The following is a 15,166-nucleotide window of genomic DNA, read 5'->3' on the forward strand; positions in this document are numbered from 1 at the left end:
TATATTTCTCCCACAAAATATATATCGAAAGAAATTAAATTTAGCAATTACTCAATAGTGGGCCTTGATAACCTGTCAGACAAATTCAAGAAGAGGCTTCTCGTAGGACATTGTGCCTAAGAAAGGCCCGTTCAAAAGTAGATTATGAAATCATATTGGACCAATACAGGTTTCTTTGTGATGCTCAACCCTGGGCCAGTTTTTCTTTTAGGCCCAACCCCAAAACAAGAATGTAAACTCGTTACAACTTGTGTGTGCACGTATACATTTTGACACTTAAATGACAATTAATGAATATTTAATTAATTTCTCAATGGCCCTTCATATTCATTAATGGATAAAAAAATTCCAAATTTATTTTATTTTAAGTGACTTTATTGTTTGTATTTTTAATTTTATCGATGAGTCATCATTGAAAAATAAAATTATTTTTTAAATAATTGCTCTAAAAATTTATTTTATCAATCCGTGAGTTTTACAGATTAATTAGCTCGTACTCAATTTTATTCATAAAAAAATATTATTTTTAATGTTAAAATATTATATTTCACTTAAGTTGAATTAATTTTAATGTTAAAATATTTTTGAGCTTAAATTGAATGGCTTAGAAGCTCATCTCTAACATGTAAAGGAGAAGGAAGACCTCTATGAGTATAGGTCTTTTGTTACACGATCTCACGAATCTTTATTTGTAAGACGGGTCAACCCTACTGATATTCACAATAAAAAATAATATTTTAGTATGAAAAGTAATAATTTTTCATGGATGACCCAAACAAGAGACCTGTCTCACAAAATACGACCCGTGAGACCGCCTCACATAAATTTTTGCCTTTTTTTTTTGCGATTCTTGTTTTTCACATGATCAGATTTCAATCTCAGTATGCTATATTTGTTTCGTTTTATAGTTTTAATTCTTCTTTCAACTTATCGTATATGTAAAATTGAAGTATGTGATGTCACATCAATACTTTAATGGGAAAAAAAGATTAAAATTATAGGAAATGAAAAATACAAAATTAAGATTTAAATCTGACAACATATTAAACCAAAAAATAAAAATATAAAATTAAAATTGTCATTTTCTTTTTAAAGTCAATGAACGAAAAATTTGGTCATGTAGGAAGCTAGTTTTAGCTGATTGAATTTTATACCCAAAGATTAATTTGTATCAAACCATAATAAATGAACAAATCCAAAGTTTTCAAAGGAGAAAAATGGGGAAGTTGACAAGCCATAAGTTAACAGAAGTCATATAAATTGCATTATTTGGCGATTTGACATTAAAATGGCAAAATAAAGAAGTATATTAAAAATTAAATAAAAGATTTAAAATCGTGAGTCCTCGGACAACATTAGACACTTATTTCGAATATATTTTTCATCCACGAGTTTCATTTGTAATTTAAATAATCAAATTGTGAAATTTTACTGCATAAATTTAGAGTAAAAAACATTTTCCGTGCATGAACTTTTGGTTAAATAGCGAATTGATACCTGAACTTTTATTAATGGCTCGGTTGATATTATGTGTTAAATTAGGGTCAATTTTTGATAAAATTTAAACTAAAATACATATTTGAGTTGATCTCATGTGAGACCGTCTCACGGATCTTAATATGTGAGATGAATCAACCCTACCCATATTCACAATAAAAAGTAATACTCTTAGCATAAAAAGTAATATTTTTTCATTTATGACCCAAATAAGAGATCCGTCTCACAGATACGACTCGTGAGACCGTCTCACACAAATTTTTGCCTACATTATTTTACCCTTACCAAAATTTTTGTTTAAATTTTTAAATCAATTTTCAAGTCAACTATGCGTTTTTCTTAAAATGTTCATTAATTAAAAATGAAATTTAAATGTAAAAATTATTAGTTTTTTAAACCATAAATATTATTTATTTGAATATAAAAATATGAGAAATTTAAAAATATATGTGCAGTTAATTTAAAGAACTAAAATCGATAATTATAGAAAATAAAGTAATATTTTTTAAAAAATAAATAAATTTTCAATTCAAAATTTACGTAATAAAATGTGTCCTAAAAAAAATTAAATAAATTTTCAATTCAATACGTAATAAAATGGGAGCCTCCTCCTTCGTCTTTTTTTTTTTTTGTTTTTTGTTATTTTTTTTTTCGTTTACTTTGAATTTGGTACACAAAATGTTTGGGTGTATGGAACCAACCTGATTCGAAACAAAAGTCCTTTTCCCGAGCAGAAGTCTTAGCAGTGTTTCTAGAATAATCAGCGCGTAATTGGAAACACGAATTTTCAATTGTTTTTCTTCGCTAAAAAGGAACTGGATTAAATTTTAAAAAATATTTATTGAGGTACGATAATTATTTTTATATAAAAAGTGCGATCAAAGTTTAAATTATTGTTATCATCCACTATAATTTTTGAAAAAAAATACAAACATCAATTTCTCTAATATTTATTAAAATTATTTGTGACATGATCAACATTCATATCCACTCCTTCATAGAACCCCACCTCTCCACCATATATATGTATGCAAGTGTCTTTACCAGTAATTCTTAAAATACGCCCCTCTCCTTTTCTCTTGGAGTGATTGGGTTTTCTTCATTATTATAATTGTTAAGCTTCTTTATTTTATTTGATTTGCAGTCTCTTGTTTTTTTTTTTTTTATATTCAAAGTAATCGAGTAAAAAAATAAATATATATTTTAATTTTTTTAATTAATGGAAAACATATTGGGTTTGCTTAGAATCAGAGTGATAAGAGGCACAAATCTAGCTAAAAGAGATGTCAGAAGCAGCGATCCTTACGTGATCATTATATTGGGCAAGCAGGTTTGTGATCTTTCGAATTTATGGAGTTTTTGTGTGAAGAAATTTGGCTTTTGTCATTTTGTTTCAAGTTTCTTGATTGAATCTCTTAAAACACTTTCTGGAAACAGAGCATGACTACTTTTTTAAAATTATTATTATTATTTTTTCAGTTTTTGTTTGTAAATTTTGAAAATTTTGTGAAGTGGCAAACTAAATGATGCTAGTGTAACGGGATTTTTTGGTTGATTTAATATTAATATATTTATATTTAGGGGTCATTTCGATGATCCGGCCAGAATCAAAGTTGTTTTTTTTTTTATGATCATATTTGGGATTTCTAAGGAGGCCAACTTATTTCATGTACTTTGAAGGGAATAACGTAGTCGAAGTCTAATCGAACTGACTTGGATCGCGAAGTTTTCGAGTTGGTTGAGAAAATATTTGATTCATATTTGAATTTATCGAACTCGAGCCAAACTCGAATGTTTGATTCTTTTTCGAGTAAAAATCGAGCTCAAATTATATTGTTCGATAGTTCGCGAGTCGAATATATAAAATATATATATACATCAAATAAATAGATTGAATTCTAATTAACTCAATAAAATCTAACTAATATTGGATCAGAAAGTCAAGACTCGTGCAGTTAAAAGGAATGCCAATCCAGAATGGAACGAAGAACTGACACTGTCGATTGCTGATATTCCAAATATCCCAATCATATTGGTAAATTTGTTTTCTTATATTAATTTTTGAATCTTTTTCCCTGGAATCCAATCCTTGAATTGTGCAATTATATTTCATTTTGTTGCAGCGAGTTTATGATAGACATAAGGTCACCCGGGACGGCGAAATAGGGGACGCAGAATTCGACATCAGGCCGTTTCTTGAATTGACTGCAATGCATCTAGATAATGTTATAGATGGAACCGTAATCACGACCATGAAGCCCAACAGAGAGAACTGCCTAGCTGAAGAGAGCTGTATTTCGTGGGAAAATGGACAAGTAGTTCAACACATGTTTCTGAGACTTAGAAACGTCGAGTGCGGCGAAGTCGAGCTCAAGCTACACTGGATCGACGGTTCTAGTTCTAGAAACACCGTGTAGTTACGTCGTGATCTGGAGAGTTGAGATTTGCGTGGTCTGGGATCAAGTTGGTGTTGTATGGGAAGCTTTTAGTTCTTGCTAAATGGTTTGTATATATGCAGCTTGAGATTGGTAATAAGCTGTGTGAGAATCTTGTTTGTGTATTCAAATGGACTCGACTCGACTTATTTTAGGCCTCTAATTATGTATAAAATTTCAAATTTCCGATTTTTAAGGTTTAATACTTACATTTTTGCATGCTAAAACGGCAAACATGGATAGCCAAACATGGATTTACTCATCCCGAGCCACAAGGATTACCATATGCTCCTCCTTGGAACTTATACATTAAAAGCTAACCGAGGGTAGACAACCTCTCAACACTCTCAATCTCCTTACAAGGAAAAAAAAATTCTCCAAATTACAAATTAAATTCTCTGGTAAAAATCACCAAAAATGGGTGATGATCCACAGGACGTAGCCGACCGGGAGCGTATTTTCAAGCGTTTCGATGAGAATGGTGATGGAAAAATCTCGGCTGCGGAGTTGGGAGAGGCCCTCAAGACATTAGGCTCGGCTACAGCCGAGGAAGTTAAGCGTATGATGGACGAAATCGACACCGACGGAGATGGGTTTATTTCGTTCGAGGAGTTTACTGAATTTGCTAGAGCTAATAGGGGCCTAGTAAAGGACGTTGCCAAGATTTTCTAATCTTATATTTGAAGTTTGGATGATTTTTTTTTTTGTATTTTTTAATTAATTGTTCGTGGGATTGAGAGTTATAATCATGCATGGTCTATTAATGTTTTGTTGTATGTTTGAGGCACCTAAATGGAAGGGGCGTTGTGTTTTCAGGTGTCATGTATTTTATTTGCATCATTAAGAAATGTTTAGTACCATATGTTGTAATGGAGAAGGGTTAATTGCAATTTTATGAAATCTCGGGCTTGCCAGAAACCTTTCATGAAAAAATATCTATTTAACTCTAGGCAAAAACTTGTGTGAGACGGTCTCACGGGTCGTATTTTGTGAGACAGATATCTTATTTAGGTTATCCATGAAAAAATATTACTTTTTATGCTTATAAGAGTATTATTTTTATTGTTAATATCGGTAAGATTGACCCATCTCACAGATAATGATTCGTAAAACCGCCTGACAAGAGATCTATTCTTAACTCTATGTGTTTTCAAATATTGAGCAATTAATATACTCGTATTTTCAAGTCTTGAGTACATATACTCTTCTCCGTATGTGTTTCAAAGGTATGCGTCTTCAAGGTTTAAAATACTTAAGGAGTTATTAAACAATTGAAAATTTCAACAATCTCATAAATTGTATGTATTAATTAACTCAATGAGGAAATATATATATATATATATTTTCTCATGCACCATAAGATGCATTAAAATATACGCATACACAAATTATTCGAGACACCCACATTATATTATATCACACGAAAATTATATCTTTCAACATAGTATAATATAAGTTAAATCCATTTAGAAATTTTATTGAAGCTGCTTGTGCCATTGTAATTATGCAAAATTACAATTTTTTTTTTTTTTCTGATTTTGGTCCATTATATAGTCGATTTTAGACCAATTTTGGTCATTTATATGATGTGATATTCAATATGAAAAATGATTAAAATTATCAACAACTGAAATATACATGACTAATACTCGGGGAGTTGTCATTTAATCGAACCAGATTCTTGAATTAATTCGATCGATTCCATCAAACACTACCGAATACTTTCCACGTTACGATGGACTGTATATATATATATATATATATATATATATATATATATATATATATATATATATATATATATATATATAATAAAATAAAATTGGAAAACAGAAGCATGACCCATGCTTATTTAATTATCTCATTAATTTTCAATTTTAACCCACCCTCTAGGTCAACCCACACAAAAATTACAGCCAAATTGATCCATTATTCTTCATTAACAAATAATATTCATTGAATTACAGATCAAATAATTACAACCCTTTGACAAAATACAAGCCCCGCATGTGCTTATAATGACACTCATGAATATTCAAATTAATGGTCAGAGATAAGTCGCCACTTTTTGATAATAATATAATAATAATAATCCAGTTAACCCACTTAATTATGAACTAATCTTGGATTAAGGACCACTTTGAAAGCTGTATATATTCCATTATTTAGCTGTTAATCATTAATGAACAAAACTTATTCAAGCTTCACTTACATCGTAGTGTGACCGAGCACGAATCTTAATCTGGATCCCGAAATATGGGATGCGTTTGTTCCTTATAAATTACGAGAGACCCATATGCTAGAGGCGAATTTCATCCGGTGGAAGATAACTTACGATTTGATATAGTCACTTTTAATTTAATTGTTGTATAGGAAAATCGTGAAAATATGTAACTAATTTAATTAACCTTGGTAAAAAAATGTCAAATAAAATTTTATGGGTTTTGTATCATAAATTTAAATTGCATCTTTGTCATTAATATTTCTGCGATACAATGGAAATTAATAATGTAAAATACAGTCTCCAGGAGACATGGGAAATGCTCTAATTCCAAAGCCAGCTTTGATTTTCCAAGTGCAAAGGCCTATTTAATTGCTTGTCAAACATGTGGCTTAAGATTATTTCTTCATCGAATTCATAATAACAACTAACTATAGTTGTACCTCATTAATGAGCACCTCAACTAGTTGAAATTTTGTTTCAGGAAATGTTAATTAATTAATCCTCGTAACGTCGAGTATATATTATGAGTGGTGTATAAAGCACAAATAATTTTTTAAAAAAAATAATAATAACATTTTCGGTTATGTAACTAGCATGTTTATCATTTTTGCTTTTGTTGTCGATCAATTTACGGTCTTAATTAACTAGTTTGTTTTTTTCATTGTAACGCTGATTTGACGATGAACTTTACCGATATATCTGATGCCAAATTAGCACTCAGGTGAAAAATGACTAAATTGAAAAAAAAAACAGTGTACATTAGTGAACTAAAATGTGAATTGATCAATAAAATTAATAAAAATAAAATAAAAACGTTAAAGTTACATGACAAAAAATATAATTTTTTTTTCTAAAAAAACACAGACAATACACACACAGCGAATTTATTTGATTTAACTGGTCAAGAATAATTCCTAACTTCATTTATAAATATGCATGTATTGACATAAAAAAAATTAAAGAAAAAAAGAAGAAGATAATATTAGATCAGTTAATGTGGTATGACATAATAGATTAGGGTGTATGTTGTAATTAACTGAAATATAGACATTCGAAGAATATTTGTTTGTGTCGTTTATTGGAAAATGATTAAGATATTATTAATAATAAATATTAATCAATTAAACCAAAATTTTGCAAATTTCAACATTCTACACCCTCGTAACTTGATACAAAACCGCGTCAATGGATGATTATAAAATACATAATTTTAATTTTCTTTGTTTCTATAAATTCTGTATTTTAATCGAGGTTGGATATATAAAATTTAATACAAATCTTAAATTATAGCACGTATAAATTTACACGTATAATATTAAAATTATTTAGTTTTAATTTTTTTTATATAGAAAAAGTAATATAACTTAATATTTTCACGTGGTCATGAGTCATGATTATTGTACGATCATCTCTATACTATCATGCAGTTGTGTATAGTGGTGATTATTGTAATACCGATTATCTCTCAATAAGATAGCTTATATATATATATATATATATATATATATATATATATATCATCGATTTTTGATTTGTATAGATCTTGTATGACATGACACCAGATATTGATAATCACAATATAACTTAACACGTCGTTAATTGGTCCATGAGTGGGTCTCATGTGAGACCGTCTCACGGATTTTAATCTGTGAAACGGGTCAACCCTACCTATATTCACAATAAAAGTAATACTCTTAGTATAAAAAACAATACGTTTTCATGGATAGCTCAAATAAGAGATTCGTCTCACAAATACAACCCGTGAGACCGTCTCACACAAGTTTTTGCCTTGGTCCATATATTGATCAGTGAAATGCCACTTTGGTTAGAAATTTCATCTCATTAAAGTGGAATATAATTATAAACTTAGATATGAAGTCTAAGTTGAAAGTAAAGAATTGTATGTCTACTTTAAATAATTACGTTTAGTACGTGGAGTCCTTGAAGAGTACTAATCTAAATGGAATGCAAGAAATGGTATAAAAGACTTCGATTCTTCACGTGCTAACGGATAGAAAGGTGGAAGGATCCCAGTTTATATATATATATATATATATATATATATATAAACAATTAGGGTTCCAGTTAAGTTGAAATTGACACTTGTGAAGAATCTGATAGACGTGGGCTACGCGAAAGAATCGCCGAAGGTTTTGCTGATTTCCCCTTTTAATCTTACTCGAGTCCCCCATTTACTATAACCTCTGCCAGCTAACAATCCCCATACAATCATACAATATTTTAAATATCCCCTTCTTTAATAATTTGTTAAGTCCCATCAATTTCTTTTACACATTGCATAAAATTCTTTATTTACAGCATGCATTAAGATTCACTAAATGATATTTTCTTTCCTTTTTTTTTTGAGTATTTATGTTATTAATTGTCCAATAAATTTGCCTATTTTTGTTTCTGGTTATCCAGATAATCGAAATTTAGTTTTTGTAGTGTAAGTTGTCATTTTTTTTGTTTTTAATCTATGGGGTTTCGATGTTATTCCTAATATTGATAATATGAATGACACTGAATACCGTCACGTCAGCACTTCAATACCAAAGGAATAACACCGAAATTTTTACTATTTAAAAGATAAAACAAGTATTTTGATAATTTTCATGAAATATAAATCTTTTTTAAAGATAAATTTAAATATCGAGATGTCTATGTGCTCCCGTCATTCATTAGGAGGAGGCCAGCCCATGTTGTGGCAGAATATAAACGATATTTTTTACTTGCCTAAGTATTAAAAGCAACGAGTGACGGAAACTGTTTCCAACCAAAGAAAATAATCAACTAATTAAAGAATGCAAAAAAAGAAATTCTTGTTCAAGTATTAATATATAGGGTAGAAGCCACAAAAGTTTTAGCACCTACTTTCTTGGATCCTAATATAAATTCTTCCTATAATTTTGAATCCTTTCTAGCTTCGATCTACTCTACTAATTAATTAACTCCTATTCGATCTCTCCATTCAAAAATCCATGGAACTAGCCAACAAGAATCGTTTGCCTAAAGATTCAACTGCAGCTATAATTCAAGCTAGTGCATTTTATGAACACAACCTTGAAGTCCAACCACTTGTTCATGCTTCACAGAATTCCTCTAGGAAGATCTACGGCTACGATGAGAATCAAAAGAGGATTTATCTTGAGCCCATAAGCCCTGAAAAGGCATCCGGGATCGCCAAGAATTTCCCATTAGGCAAATCTTCGGCGGTGTCTAGTCCAAGTAGTACAAATTCTAATGGAATATTAGGGTTTCCTTCAACTTATAATCTACCGGAGGAGGATCCTTCTGTGATGAACTTTAAGCCGGGGTATGCTAATTTTATTCATGCTAATGGATCGTTTCTAAGCTTCGAGCAACCGAAAAATGAGGTTAGAAGAAGATTATACTCGAAGATGGTGAACAAGGACGATGAATACTCAATATGGGATGATGATTTGCAAACTAATAGCTACCTTAATATCCCCAAGTGCACCACCAACACCACCAGCCATGGCTTGCCGGAAACTTCCAGTAGCCACCACGCCGCTACCCACTTCTCATGGCTGAATGACCAAGAGGAGAACACAGAACTAGGAGCACAAGTGGCTAGCAAAAATAAACGTCCATCCATGGTAAAATTCAAACTGTTCCATTCAAGAAAAGCATTTATTATTATCAATATTCTGTCAACTAAAATCTTTCTCAGTATTATTCTCGATTTTTCCGATAATTGTTGATTCTTACAACAGGGAGAGAGTGAGCAAGCCCCAAAGAAGCAATGTGGTGTTGCTTCAAACAAACCCAAATCACCAAAATCTGTATCCACAGCAAAGGATCCACAGAGTATTGCTGCAAAGGTAATTTATTCCTTCATATATCATGAAAATTATTTAGTAAGTTGATAAATATGCAAAATTGCGTAATTAGGCTAAATCATTGAATAATTGCGTATAGAATCGAAGAGAGCGGATTAGTGAACGGCTTAAGACACTACAGGATTTAGTCCCAAATGGTTCAAAGGTAAGGAGGATACTTTAATTTTTTTTTTTACATATTGTTGTTTTCTAGGGAGGACCTTCAAAGATGAAACCATTCTTATTTTATTTTTCAAAATTTGCATTTAATTTTTTATTTTAACATAAACTTTGGCTTATATAAAATTTCACCACCCTTAATTTTACATTTTCTTCATCTTTCATTAAACGCATGAGTTACAAATTCGGATTAGTCAACCTAAATTTATGATTAGTATAATAAAAAAATTAAAGTACTTTACAATCTACATTCATATAAAAAATATTTTCATATCGAAGATTTATGTATTTTTAGTGCATATTTATAAAATTAATTCTATTTTGAGATCATCAAACAATAAATTTCTATTAATAATGGTTAATATGTAATGTGTGTGTGTGTGTCTATATATATATATATATATATATATATATATATATATATATATATATATATATATATATTGTATTCTTTTACCATTACATTATTTTTTTTAGAATTTTAATTTTGCATGTGCAGGTTGATTTGGTCACCATGTTAGAAAAAGCAATAAGCTACGTGAAATTTCTCCAGTTGCAAGTGAAGGTATATATGCATCTTATCATAATTTACATCAAACTATATTAACCATTAGATGAAATAATCTCTTTTTTTCCCAATCTTAATTTTGTTTTGACTGGAAAATTGAAAATTAATGTGACAGGTTTTGGCAACTGATGAATTTTGGCCAACACAAGACGGGAAAGCTCCGGAGCTTTCTCAAGTTAGAGAAGCCATTGATGCCATCCTTGCATCTCAAAGAGACAGAAGTTCGAGCTCGAAATGACCAAAGGCGTCGTTATAATCTAAAAGATCATCAGAATAACTGCTAATCTTTCTTGGTAGTTTGTTTTCGGAAATGTATGGCTGTTGCATCATCGTTTAAAACTCACGAGATAAACACTACTTGTCACGTGATATTTTATGTCCTTAATAAGCTTTTTTTTTTTTAAAAAAAGTTATGCTGTATACGATGAATATCTTATATTACATATATGAGATGATGTAGCACCAAATATTTGGAAATTGAAAAAATTAATTGTATGTATTCAAGAATGGATTTGATAACTACGAGAGGATCCATTATTCGCAAAAAATTTCCTATAGAAACTTTTCGCCATCTCATTTGTAGGACTGAGTGCTTGCCGCTTTACTAAAAACTATAGCTAGTGGTAATGGTCCAACTCAAATCTTTTAAATCGCACAGTAGTTTAAATACCACGGTTCGATCGCTCTACTAAACAGAGATAATTATTGCACTCAACATCATTGATCAAAATTTAGTCCAATTATCGTCAGAGTTCGTCAATTTAGCAAAATATATCAGCAATATTCGTTGTTATATGTTTATTTCGTGAAAATCGGACTAAATGTGAAAAAAATAATTTATTATATTAAGACAAATTTTATTAATTAGAAGACAAAAAACCTATGCATCCAACTTACAGGATGGTTTTCAGATTTTTTTTCATGAATTTTATATTTAAGAATATTGTTTAGCCAATAATAATTACTTTGGTGAGTGGCTTCTTCTTCTTCTTCTTCTTCTTCTTTTTGGCTTTTTAAATCTCACTTTTAATATATATATTTTCAAAACATAAAATATTACTACGCCCTATTTTATATGTACGTATGTGTATGTATATAAAATAAAATAATCTTCAAATATTATGAAAACGCCGTGGTCTTCAAATACCGAAATTTGCAACATTAATCACACTAGTTTCTACCTAATTGAACCACATGGTCATTCACAAGATGCTAATTTTGTCCCAAAACCCCAAAAATTAATTAGTCAACGATATTTGTTGCATTAATTAACTTGATTGTTCGTATGTGTATATATACTGTAACTCTGTAATTTCACGTGGTTAGAGAATTTTGGTGACATCGTCAACAAAAAATAATAATACAACAATAATTAAATAGGTTCCATGGAATGATAATCGATCCAAATTGAAACACATTTCTTTCTGCTTTTGCCTTTTATTCTTCCTTTATTAACTAACTATTAAAATATTTATTATTAAGCACTATTTTGTATGAAAGATGATATTCAAATATATCATTGTATCGTCTCGTACTCGATTCAAATTTTACAATAGTTGAAGTTAAAAAATAACTATGTTGTCATTATCTTTTAATTTATCATATCATCATATTATCTCACTAGCCAAATGGTGTCTTCATATTGAAACCTATACATATAATTACATTACATTAACTTAAATTATATATGTGTGTGTGTGTGTGTGTGTGTGTGTGTGTGTGTGTGTGTGTGAAGTAATCAAACTTGAAATTTGAGTCGAAAGATATAAATACAGAACACGCTTTCATGGCGAACTATATAGCTAGGCCCTACACTCATTCACTTACATAATAAAACCATGTGTAAAATCCTTACTCGCAATGATTTATGACATGATCCTGATAGTTTAAATGACAATTTATTTACTAGATATAAATAAATAATTTAGTTGACTTAAATTATATTTGTTTATTATTTTGTTTAATACGTTGATTGCATATATTGACAAAGATATATTTTGTGTCTTCGGAACATCTTGAAGACATTGAATTTTACTTGTTTACTATTCAATAATTCTTATAATTTTACACCGAACAAATCATTGAATGCATGTCGACTTTTAGCATGCATGCAAAAACTCGGTGTCCATTTTTCTGTCACTTTAATTTCATGTTATTTACAAGATTAATCAATTATTGGTACTCAACCACGTTCAATATATATAGTTGTGGCGCACACGACCATGATAATTATTTTTGTACTTGTATAAATATAATCGGAAGTCTAGAATTCACGCAGCTAGGTCGATTCTCATGTGATGTATCTTGACTTGGCCAATTAAAAATTTCCCATTGATTATATATATATATATATATATATATATATATATATATATATATATATATATATATATATATATATATATATATATATATATATATATATATATACACGAATCGTGCACACGTATTTTCTATACATATAGTTGATATTCAAAAACTACTTATTCAAAAAGACATGTGTTTAGAATATGTTTGGATCGAGTCGTTTGATATGAAATTATTTCAAATCGTTTTTCAAATCATGTTCTTCAATTCCACCTAAAAACTATATTAACTAAAATTTTATGCAAATTTATTTATTTATTTTTATCAGAATTCGTAGAGCATAGGAATTAGGTTAAGCTGGATCGATGCATTAACATGGTTAGATATGTGAATTTTGTTTAATAAAACTAATTTCGACTAAATTAAATTACGAAAAGGAGCTCAAATTTTATTAAATAATAGTATAGGAATCAAGTTAATTACCATATAAATTTCAGGTAATAGGGGGCATCTCCAATCATGCAAGTAGCACTGTACATGAGCTATCTATTTTGTTTCTTTTTTTACAATTAAGTTTATTTGTGATTTTGATTAATTAATAAAATTTTAAAAAATTATATAATTAATTTCACAAAAAATATATTGTTTCTAGTGGAATGATTAATGAATTATTTTAAGAAATCAATATTTTTAGTTTATATTATTTATTTAAATTTATTAAATTGATTATTTAAATTGTTAACATGTAAGATTAATATTTTGAGTTGTAGTCATATATTTTATGAAATAAAAAAATTTCACTAAATAAAAAATAGATAATGTTATGAGGTATTTTTTAGAGTAAAAATGGGTCGTTCATAAGTTGGAAATGCGTTTTATACTTGTGTGGAAATTTCATTATTTTGGTTCAAAATCGTGTAACGAGTCGAGGATGACTTAAAAAAAATTCCAGTTCAAAATAATAAACTATTGATAACATTATGTTAAAAATAATATTATTTTAAATCTTTCGGTTGGGTAGATGCCCGACTTTGCCTAAATACAAGTTAGGCCCCTGATTATGATAATACGACAGGTATTTCAATATAATTATATATGTTTAAATATTTCACTTGTAATTATTGTATAACGCCAAAAATTATTTTTTTAAAAAACATAATAAATAAAAAGTTTAATTCAATGGGCAATTATATATAAAGTCGGCATGATCCCTAGTTGCACACGTGCATAGAGTAAATGTTAGCAAATATAATTACAAAAATTATTATTATTGTTTTTAGAATAAAACTACACAAACAATTTTAATAATACAAGTATATATATGGTAAACTCTACCTGACCCTAAGTGCAATCTAAAGATAGACTTAGTGGATGTGAATGAAATGAGTCTTCTACTACCAAAAAAAAAAAAAAAAGAAAAAAAAAAGACTAGCGACGGTTTTAACCTTCGCTAAAACCGTCACCTCTCTTTAGGCGACGGTTTGGTGGTCCGTAACCGAAAGTCGCGTCGTCTTTTATGATCAGCGACGGTTTCTCAATAACCGTTACGAATTAGCGATAGTTTTGTTGAAAAAGACAGTCGCTAATTTAACGACGGTCTTTTTCAACAAAAAACGTCGCTTATATTAGCGACGACTACATAAAAGCCGTCGCTAATTTAAGTGACGGTCATGTACAATTCGTCTTTACCATAAAAATATAATTTTTTATGTTAAATTATTATTTTTATTGTAGATTTGAACCAAATCGATTCATCTTACCAATTTTCATAATATACATTTGAAACGAGGTGAATTTCACATGTTGGATATTCTTAGATGTGTTGCATAAAGATAACAAGTTATCAAATGCGAAATTGAAACGGATGTGAGGTCTTTATACCTCGTATATTGGTACACCCATTAGATTTTATAAAATTGTTCATATCAAATTTTAAAGTATTTCCTTTTTCATTAAAAAATTTCATACAAATTATTTTAATATTTTGTTTCTTTATCCATAAGAGGAAATTGACAAAATATCAAATGATCATCTAAGTTTGTCTATTTTATATTTTGTTCTTGTAAATATTAAAATTTGGGGTTCGATCATGTAAGTTATACTATGTTTTATT

The 15,166-nt window shown here is 29.3% G+C and overlaps 3 protein-coding genes across 3 annotated transcripts; all 3 read left to right on the forward strand.

Moving 5' to 3' along the window:
• The first annotated feature begins 2,510 nt into the window (after positions 1 to 2,510).
• On the forward strand, positions 2,511 to 4,077 carry LOC140842675 (protein C2-DOMAIN ABA-RELATED 4-like). The gene is made up of 3 exons (XM_073210780.1): positions 2,511 to 2,827; positions 3,434 to 3,532; positions 3,621 to 4,077. The coding sequence occupies exons 1-3, from the start codon at positions 2,717 to 2,719 to the stop codon at positions 3,912 to 3,914; spliced, it is 504 nt and encodes a 167-aa protein (XP_073066881.1). The 5' UTR covers positions 2,511 to 2,716; the 3' UTR covers positions 3,915 to 4,077.
• Positions 4,078 to 4,268: 191 nt separating this feature from the next.
• LOC140842742 (polcalcin Ole e 3) lies at positions 4,269 to 4,704 on the forward strand. Its single transcript, XM_073210895.1, has one exon. It carries the CDS (start codon positions 4,350 to 4,352, stop codon positions 4,602 to 4,604), a length of 255 nt encoding a protein of 84 aa, XP_073066996.1. The 5' UTR covers positions 4,269 to 4,349; the 3' UTR covers positions 4,605 to 4,704.
• A 4,348-nt stretch (positions 4,705 to 9,052) lies between these two features.
• LOC140810142 (putative transcription factor bHLH086) lies at positions 9,053 to 11,133 on the forward strand. Its single transcript, XM_073167975.1, has 5 exons — positions 9,053 to 9,776; positions 9,894 to 10,001; positions 10,099 to 10,164; positions 10,678 to 10,743; positions 10,862 to 11,133. Exons 1-5 carry the CDS (start codon positions 9,138 to 9,140, stop codon positions 10,982 to 10,984), a joined length of 1,002 nt encoding a protein of 333 aa, XP_073024076.1. The 5' UTR covers positions 9,053 to 9,137; the 3' UTR covers positions 10,985 to 11,133.
• Positions 11,134 to 15,166: the final 4,033 nt, after the last annotated feature.

This window comes from Primulina eburnea, chromosome 1, assembly GCF_022965805.1.
Source record: "Primulina eburnea isolate SZY01 chromosome 1, ASM2296580v1, whole genome shotgun sequence".
Lineage (NCBI taxonomy): Eukaryota > Viridiplantae > Streptophyta > Magnoliopsida > Lamiales > Gesneriaceae > Primulina > Primulina eburnea.